The 10,018-nt window shown below is 41.7% G+C and overlaps 1 protein-coding gene across 6 annotated transcripts in view; it reads right to left on the bottom strand.

The window, feature by feature from the left end:
* Nucleotides 1-2,872: 2,872 nt before the first annotated feature.
* rims2b (regulating synaptic membrane exocytosis 2b) overlaps nucleotides 2,873-10,018 on the bottom strand; it is an 85,517-nt gene continuing 78,371 nt past the window's right edge. For all 6 annotated transcript variants that reach the window (XM_076301912.1, XM_076301913.1, XM_076301911.1 and 3 more), the window contains 5 exons: nucleotides 6,600-6,724; nucleotides 5,950-6,062; nucleotides 5,672-5,773; nucleotides 5,240-5,379; nucleotides 2,873-4,974 (listed from right to left, as the gene is read on the bottom strand). In XM_076301912.1, the coding sequence (XP_076158027.1) occupies nucleotides 4,762-4,974; nucleotides 5,240-5,379; nucleotides 5,672-5,773; nucleotides 5,950-6,062; nucleotides 6,600-6,724 (693 nt within the window). In that variant the 3' untranslated portion in view covers nucleotides 2,873-4,761. The remainder of the gene's footprint in view (nucleotides 4,975-5,239; nucleotides 5,380-5,671; nucleotides 5,774-5,949; nucleotides 6,063-6,599; nucleotides 6,725-10,018) is intronic.

Below are 10,018 nucleotides of genomic sequence, written 5' to 3'. Positions count from 1 at the left end.
ACTCTGAAATGCAACCAGTTTTAACACATTTTATTCTGAAAGTTTGTGACTTTGATTAGTTTCTTATAAACCCTCCTGCATTGAGGTCAACACATTGCCCTTGCTTTGATTTGCGAAGATCATTGGATTGAACATTTCCATGAGATGTAATTCAGTTTTGTTCAGTAAGTTCAGTTCAACTTTATTATCCCAAAGGTAAACTTATCTTGCAGACAGGTAGGCTACACAAAATATATAAAAAATATTTAAGATACGGCAATACAGTAAAGAACACCGACAAGCAACAGTGGACAACAGGAGAGGACAACAGGACAGTACAAGATGAGATCACCACACACTAGCCAATGTATCTGCTGTGAGGTCAGCCACACTGTGTGCAAATTCAGCAAACTTATTGCACTGGGAACAGAGGATTTTTTGGTCCTATTGCACTTACAAAACAAGACTCTTCGGCCTGAAGGGAGGGTTTGAAACTAATGGATGGGGTGCTTTGTAAAATCTATGTATGGACATAGCCTTACGGAGGACCTGCCTCTCGTAAATAGCCTTCAGGGGAGTCTGAGGGGTGCCTATGATCTTACCAGCCACTCCCACAATATGGCTCACGTAGTTTCTCTCTTTAATGCTCATATTTCCATATCAGGCAATAAAATAAAAAGTAAGAGCAGATTTAACAAAACACTTGTAAAATTGACATCATTTCCTTGTCTATATTAAACATGTTTAACTTCCTTAGGAGGTACAGACGTTGCTGTCCTTTCTTGCAGGCAATTTCAGCCTATTGGCCCCAGCTGTGGCGCAACTGGCTAGGGCACCTGCACCGTATGCCGGCGACCCGGGTTCGATTCCCGCCCCGTGGTCATCTCCGGATCCCACCCCTGCTCTTTCTCCCATTCACTTCCTGTCACTCTCCACTGTCCTATAATTAAAGGCATAAAAAGAAATGAAATGTAATGCAACTCCCTTTAATGTAGCTCTGTGGTGGTGAGCGAGATAGACACCTTCTGAAATGAATGACCATATCTGGTCTTTGAGGTTTAAGACCAGTGGTGGGTAGAGTACTGACAATCTATACTCAAGTACAAATACAATTACTTCCTTCAAAATCTACTTGAGTAAAAGTAAATATTCCAATCGGACAAACCTATTTGAGTAAAAAAGTACTTTTTAAGCTACTCAAATTACAAGTTACTTTTCATTTTTGTATTGAAGTGCTTGGATCAATGAAATAGACATAACGGGCCCTATTTTGGTGATCTAGGTCTGTTTGTGTCATTGTTGAACTAAAGGAAAACGATCAGACACCTCTATACCTCTATCAGAGCTCTCAGGCACTTTGCCAGAATTCAAGCACGGCCTCCATTATTTAAGATTTGAAAATGAATCATTTATATATATCAGGACTTCAAACATTTGATGACTTCAGGCACATTCTCCTTCCTTTAACTTCCACTGCATCTATACTAACATTGGTTTAGTGTCCAATATACTGTCACAGTTTATTAGATTTTAGCAGTATATTTAAGATTAAGGACACTTCCTGTTAAATTGCCATACATAATTTAGAGCAATGTACCCAAATTATATCCTTCAGTGAATTTGAATGTGAAAACCCAGTGAAATGTCACACTTACCTCAGGTTGGGTTATACCAGATGGAGGAATCGGTTTCATGGTTTCTGAGATAGCCTGTGTAACATCCTCTGTCCACTGAGTGTTTCCTCAATCACACTGACCAACTCCTTTGACTAGTTTCACTATGATGCAGAACCCCTGTTTTTAAACTTTATGCAACTTTTTGTTTTAGAAAGGAATTTGGAGAGCATTTTGGCATGTGAATTTGGCAATAATAATCGATTTTTAGGTAACATGTTTTAAAATGTAAGAAGTCATTCAAATTCCAAATCAATAAACCCTGCATGCAGCATTCATTCATGTTGCATTTGCTGTACTGCAGTATTTAAAATAGTCATATTTCCCCCAAATAATGGTAAAAAAATAATGGAAAAACAAAATAATCAATTGACTCTAATTATTTCTTGAGATGTTTAAGGGCCCATGAATACAATAGTCACATTGCTGAGAGGCATTTTAGCAATTATTGAAACATATAGAGAAACGTGTATGTACAGTATGTGAACGTGTATATACAGCACTACCCTGTGGTTGTGTAAATGCATTACATGTCAGAAAGCTTTGGCTAACTTACATTGGGGGGGAAAAAAACCTTTCAACATAGACATAAAAGAGTGGAAGGACACAAAAGTAGTAAATGTATTTTATTTTCTCAAAACAAGAAACAATTAAAAATTCATATTGTGTGGCATTTTTCTCAATCCCATGAAACATACAGTGAGCGTCGTTTCTTCCTTGACAAGCAGCGCCTGTTCATTTGAACATCACAGCAAGAAAGAACACTACCCAGTTCACTCACTCCTCACATCTCAGTCCTTCTATGGCTCTGAACCATGGGATCCATTCTTTTTTTTTTATATTTTATAATTTTCTTTATAACAATATTAAAATAAAATATACTTGCAACCTTATGTATTTTTTCTCCTAGTCAATCTCCATTAAATATAAAATTTTCTTTATTCTCATTTTTCCTTTTTTCCTTTATGAGTACCAGGAGGTGGAATGTTGTGTTGAATGTCTGAACCTTCAGCCATGTAAACCCCAACTAAATCGGTGGTTGATTACAATCGGAGAATTTGGGGAGTGGGAGACCTGTGTGTGTGTGTGTGTGTGTGTGTATACAGATATATATATATATATGTATGTATATATATATATATATATATATATATATATATATATATATATATGGCTGTTTGTGTGTATGCATGTGGGTATATATGTATGAATTTATGTATATATGTATTTGTGTGTTTGTTTGTGGGCAGGGGCGGGATTGTAGGACTTCAGGTTCACATGCACTGTACAAGAAACTGCAAAAAATTTCCCAAACATCGTCTCTATCAAAACATGCTGAGTTAACCTGGAAAAGTGATTTTCAAGCCATGTTGCAACCCCCCTTTTTTTTTCCTCAACATGCTTGGTTGTAATGAATGGAATGGTGTCTCCAAAAACGAACAAGGAGTTTGGGGCACAGGACAACATGATAATCTGCATTTTTTTTTTTTCACCATGAGGGTGTGACAGGTATTGTTTTTAAAAATGGCCATTGAAAGGAACGGATTAAAATTAAAATGTACAGTTTGCACACAATGTTTCACCTTAAGGCCTTGTTCCTCTGCCACATGATATATAATGTACATTTATTTATCGTTTCTTATTCTCTGCCCCATGAATAGGCTTTTTTTTTTGTCATTAAAAAAAGTTAGAAACATCCTCAGGCTGCAGTGTCACAGATATCTGTAAAAATACAGAAGAATGGTTTAAAGGATGACAATTACATCTTTACCATGTTGCATTCACTCTCCTTGATAACCATGCACTGTTGAAGTATTCTCTTATTTTATTAAAAACAATTGAAACGACAACTGAAAATGGCTGTTTTTTTGTCATCTTTTTTCTTTTTCTTTTCATTTTTTCTTTCTCTTTTGCAAGTTGCAGCCTCAAGGAAAATATTCTTTCGTATACTTTTTTTTCAGCACAGGTAACTTTTCATCCATGCAAAAAGAAACAAAAATAAAAAGGAAAAGAAAACAGAAAAACAAAAAAGAAAGGAAATTCTTTTTATGAATTTCATACAGTACATCAACAGAGAGAGTCACTGTGGAACACTGGCGTTCCATCCTTGTTTTTTTTTCAAGTCGTTGTTCTCAGATGACACTGGAATGATGGCTGTTTTAGAACTGCCACAAGTTTGGACTCAGACTCTTCTCCAAGGGGCTCCAACTCTTCTAGAGGCTTGTACTTTCCAGTGGGCAGTGTGTGTGTGTTTGTATGTGTGTGTGTGTGTGTGTGTGTGTGTGAGGGAAGAGGGACTTTATGGTTACTGTGTTGCTGGGGTCTTCACTCGGGGTGTTTTGTTCCTTGCCTGATCCACGGCTTTCCTTCTGTGAATTGTCCACATGGCCTTGAACATTGTTTTCTTGTCTTAGTCACAGCTGGGCGTGCAGATGTGGCTGCACTGGATCAAATGTGTGGGGTGAGGAACACGGACACCCTGTTTTGAGTAACATGAGACAAAAAAAAGGATACCTTTCCTTTTCTTGTCAAATCAGGGCTTTTGTAGAACTCATTCGTTTGTCAGTTCTTTGCAGTAGTATTTTTTTTGTTTGCTTGTTTGTTTTTTTTTGTCATTTCTTTCCACTTGGTTTCGTTTTGTGTCTCTTTTTTTTGTTTTCTATAATTCACTTCCCTCCCCGACTTCTTGACTAGACATGTAGAATCTAGTGATCGCTGAATGCCACCAAAAGCGCCCCCACTCTCGAGTCCTTCATTTTTTTTCGGCACTTTCCCGCGCGCCGGCCTCTTCCCCACATCTTTTTTCCATTTTTGTTATGAGTAGTGCCCCCCTAGCGCGGGGACGCTTGGCCGGGAGGGGTGGCGCTCTATTTTTTGTTGTCTCCGTCAGTGGGAGACCCTGCCGTTTCGGCATCGGGGAGGCCCCCCCCCCTTCTCCCAAACTCCTCTCACGCGGGCTCAGAAGACACAACATCAAGCATGCAGTGTGAGCAGGGTTGGGGGGGAGCGCGACCCGCCGAGACTTGTCTCCCCTCTCCGCTTTTTGCTGGTTGCTACTACGGCGACGCTAGAAACCGCTCGGTTTTTTTTGTCCCGCTCCGCAACGCCGCTACGACCGAACCTTGGAACCGGTTTCCTTCGCGCCTCCTAGCGCTGCTTTACTGGTCAAAGGTGCCAAGGTCGGGTCCACCAGCGAGGTGGGCGGGAACAGTTTGTACCAGCCAATGACCATGTTGGTCAACTCTAAGTCATCTAGAAGGATCTGGGCGGCGCCCATGAAGGATTTGTGGTCCATGCGTCCATAGTCTCCCCATACGATAATCTGTCAATATAAAAGAGTCAGGGATAAGTTCAAAACAACCTGTGGTTGACCAAAGTGCTTTACATGGTAAAAAAGAAATGACATGTGCCACTTTCACATGGCAGTGAGCTACATAAATGTCAATGCAGAGCACAAAATATTAGTGATATTAATAAGCATCAAATTGGTTATTATCACTAATTCACATCAACTTATAGAACTTACAGACATAAACATTGAATAACAGTACACATGGCAGGTATAAGTGTATATAAAGATGGCACACCTGTAAAACTTTCCCTTCGGGACTTTCTTCAAACTGAAGTTGTTGCTGGTACAGTGGGTCCAGAGTTTTTCTGGCCAGTCTAGTCTTCTTCTTGTTGATACATTTCCCATTGTCCAGCAGATAGACTTTAACATAGGGAGCTGTTGAACCAGGAAAAAAGTAGATGGTCAGGGAAAGGGACAAAAGCCTGAGAGACAGAAAAACTGACATAAAAGCTTCTCTAAACAACTGCAACTTTGATACTAGATCAACTTTGTGTGTGTGTGTGTGTGTGTATGTGTGTGTTTGTGTGTGTGTGCGTGTGTGTGTGTGTCTCTGAGTGTGAAAACAAACAGCCACTTGGTAGCACAAGACCAGTAAATTTTCATTCATTGAGTATTTATTTCTGAAGGGACAAGTTAACTGTACTGTTTGTTTTCACTCCTCACTCACCAGGAGTTTGCTTGTTGCCTGGTTTGCCCACCAGGCCTCTGGCTCGGATGACCTCTACGTCCAGCCTCTCCTTCCTGTGCACCATGCCGATCTGGATATCACCTGCAGTGAGAGGACAAATCCAGCATGTCAGACAGAATGTTCTACACGGCTTTGTTTACTGTACACGTCTGTAAGTCTTTCATCAGGTCTAAACTACTGTACAAAAAATCTAACTACTAAGTGATCTATGGAGTGTTTGTGTGTTCAGGGTCATGGTTGAAACCCGAGATGCCTACCCATTGGGGGTGTGGCCAGAGTCTGCCTCCCGGCAAGCTGGGCGGGGCCTAGTCCATCCAGGAATTCTGTAAACTGGCTATCAGATGAGATCTTGACACCAGGAAAGATGAGGCTGCGGAGGCAAGATTCACAGAGACAGAAGACAAGTGTTAGTACAACCAAAACGATACAAATATGTTTACTGTCATTTTAAACAGAATTGCCTCTAGTTCTGCAGCCTGTGGTCATACAAAGCTTGACACACAAGCCATAAGTGTGACCTGACTATAACCCTTTTACTGAATCTATATGTATGTGTGTGTACATGTATCTTTTACTGCCAACAAATCCATTACGGTCAACATGTTTTTTGCCTTCACTTCGTTTTGCAGGCTTGTGTGAGATGGCTAACTTTTTATAAGCAAGAAAAAAAAACCTCTCAAAGATCTTGATTCCCTTTTGTGCACGTAAAAATAAGAAAATATGTAAGACAGACTGAGTTTCATTACTAGCAAAGCAAATTCTCTACAGAAAGCAGATTCTCCATGTGACTGAGTGACTACCAAGGTATGTTTTAAGATATGGTCTGGTTGTCATAACATGGAGAGGAGAACGAGGAGAACTTTGAGGGAAAAAAACGAGGGAAAAAGAGAGCTTCTTCTTCTCTTACTTTCCAGGTTTGGCCTTATCGCTGTCTTCGTTGGTCTCCCCGCTGGGCTGCCTCGTCATCCGGCTCTTGAACTCGATGGCCAGCCCCGTCTCCACACTCCTCTGGATGGGCAAACGGATCGCCTTCTTCTTCTTTTCCTCCTCTGTGGAGCGAGAGAGAGAGAGAGAGAGAGAGAGAGAGAGAGAGAGAAGTTATCATAAAAATACTTATCATATAAGTATCAGGTGTCACATAAATCAGTGCTGCAATTCTTATTTCATGCTTTCATCTCAAACATTTTGGGAAACGCCATCCATCACTACTTGGCCATGATTAATTAATGATCCATGGTCATTGCTTGTCTGCGTCAGCTTATGCACGTGCGTGGTCAGACCAGCAGGGGACAGCAACACGGAGCTGGACACCAGGGCTGGTGGCGTCCTCGGCTGATGAGAGGTGACAGGCAGCTTTTGCCCATCCGGCCCCGCTGCTAATCTAAATCCCATCAGTGTGAGCGACAGACGGACCGTAGCACACGCATCTGGCTCTTTGTGTGTGTGGTTTTTACCTGCATGTATCCAAATAAAGTTGCTTCATATGAACATACAGGTCAGAGGAGGGTAAAACATTTTATGTAGGGAAATTCAAGATACTCTCTCCTTCTGTCATTTTGAATTTAGCACAGAACAGGAACTGATTGGAAAGATATCAATCTAGCACAAATGTGTACAGTCTTTGGAGTGGTTTATATATCCAACATATGTTTTTGGTGTATGTGAAAGCATTTAAATCAACAGATTGTGCTCTGGCTTAAATCAACAGTCTCTGTGAATATAATGCATGGAGCAATCTTGGGAGTCGCTGGTCTAACGCCAAGGTCACCTGATGTAAAACACATGTGTTCAGGTCCTTTTTTTTCAGTTCAGATTTGTAGTACATTTGCAGCTGCAGATTTAATGGCTCGAAATCACGACAATGCTCTCAAAGAATTTTTTTTTTTCCTTTCGTTTTTATCCCCCCCCCCCCCCACCCTCTGTTGCAACTATGGTTGATTATTCCACACCAGTAAATCTTTTTACTTTATCTTTTGAAAAGCACACACTAAAAAAAATATTTCAGAATAAAATCAGTACGTCAGAAGCCACAACAGAGCCACATAAATGTACAACAAACCTCAATTGTAGAAAATGTATGTTTTGGAATATACTGTCTATTTAACTACCACTGGAAGAAATGCTTCAGAAATATTTTTGAAGATTCAGTCAAGAGATGAAATGCTTGCTTCCACAAGTTCTTATTCTCGCGGATGCATCTGTCATCAAGGTCAAATGAGAGCGCATCCAGCCGGAACCGCCAAACCGTGTCCGCTTGCCTGCGTATGTCAACTACTCACCCTAGTGGAATTCAATCTTTAAGATCCTAAACAAGCATAGCCCAGCAACAGTACCACAGAAGCCACCGAACCCCCAACGCAGATTTTTCTTACACCATGAAAACCATTAAACGCCACATTCAATATTTCTGCCGACAGCTTCAGCAGCTTTTTGATGCAGTGCCTTGACAAATCCTCTAAACTCGGACACACACTGACACACACACACACACACAGGACCCCCCCCACCCCCCCCCACAACACACACGCACACCCTTCAGAGGCCCGGCTCCGCATGCCGGTGTGGTGCCGTCGTTGGCCCGTGGTCTCACCTGTGCCGCCTTCGTCGAACGAGTTCATGCAGGGGAAGTAGACGGCGAGCGCCTCGAAGGATGCCGACAGGCTCAGCTTGCTCTGCGAGCGCTGGATGCGCATGCCGGGGGTGGTGGCGGCGGCGCTGGTGTCATGCCCTTGTCTGCCCATGGCGTGCCCACTTTTACAATGCCCGACGCTATAGAACCTTTAAGAAACTAACCGCCTTTTTTTTCTTTTTTTTTTTTGGCGAGCTGTACAGGAAAGAGTATGCTGGCAGCAGTGGCAGAAATGGAGAGACGCAAGAGGACGCAGACGGACGGCGCGAAGATGGACGACGAAGCACGGACCTCCGGTCAGCAGCGCTGGAATGACTGGACCCTTTTTGGGGGGAGTCAGTCAGTCTACCACGTCTCACTAAACGATGGGAGGAATTCAGCTCTGGAGGACTGATGAAGGAGGGCAGTCGGCTAGTTTACGACTCTCTCTCTCTCTTTCCTCTCTCTCACACAGTCTTGCTCCTTCACTCTTTCTCTCTCTGTCTCTTTTTCTCTTTCTCCCTCTGTCTGGGTCTCTGTCTACACTGAGCTGCTCCGCTGCATCTCTCAAAGATACACTCCGCACAGAGGGGCGGGGGGAGACAGCGCTTGTGTGCGTGCGCATGTGTGTGTGTGTGTGTGCGCACAGAAGCTGTAGCCAATCAGAGAGAGTGCTGCAGAGAGGCAAGCTGAATGGGTCTCCTGAAGGAGCTCTACCTAGAGATAATACTGCTTCTGTTTTTCCTACTGAACACACACATGCATACACACAGAGGACATATAGTCTTTCACGCACACTCATATACACAGCAGACATGTAAAGACAGACTGACATACATACACACTCACACACACACACACACACACACACACACACACACAAACTGTAGGTATACATAAACATGCACAAAAGCGCACACACAGAGGAAATCCACAGATACGTAGATGAACACATATACACATATGACATATACAGCTAAATATGTACACACAAAACTATGTAAGGGATAATGGACGACACGGCGTTCGATTAACAGAAATTAATGCACGGTTAAGGTTGTAAAACGGCCCCGACGCGCAGGATTCTGATAAACCTTATCTTTGAAACATCGCTATTTTACTTAGCCTACTGCCATCCAACTAGCTAAAAGCCACCACCGTCATATGCTAAATGTTGTTATGTTCTAAAAATCTGTATTTTACAGCTTGGATGCAACGTGCAACGTTCATTTAAAATTCACAACGAGTTTGGCGAATTAATGTAAAAGTGTGATACGGGCAAAAAAATGGATTTACTTCATAGATGTTCAAAAAAGTAAGGGATAATGTATATAACGCCAGTCCCTATCGGAAAATAACAGGACCCCGACGCGCCAGTGGAGGGGTCTTGCTTCGTCCTGAAGCAGGGTATATACAGAAATTCTTAAGTTGAATTTAATACCTTTTAATACCTTTTTTAATACCTTCACAATATTTTTTAATACCAACACGACTTCGAGCTGGAACTAGCGGCAACCTTTCGAAATTCAGTGTTGGGGGTAACTAATTATAAAGTAACGGATTACTGTCATTTTGTTACTTAACTTTCTGAGTAAGAAAGTGTAGCAATGCTTACAATTCAAATCAAGTATCTATTATTACAGTTACTGGATACTTTGTTCCTTTTTTGCTTCAATAAAAACACTGGCCTATAGACAATTATTTGTTATTTAATCCTA

The sequence above is a fragment of the Alosa pseudoharengus genome, unplaced genomic scaffold, assembly GCF_046254945.1.
Source record: "Alosa pseudoharengus isolate Yale_2024_CS ecotype anadromous, Long Island Sound unplaced genomic scaffold, YU_APseudo_1.1 YU_APseudo_1.1_scf_23, whole genome shotgun sequence".
In the NCBI taxonomy this organism is placed as follows: Eukaryota; Metazoa; Chordata; class Actinopteri; order Clupeiformes; family Clupeidae; genus Alosa; species Alosa pseudoharengus.
This window is presented reverse-complemented; position numbering and strand designations above follow the sequence as displayed.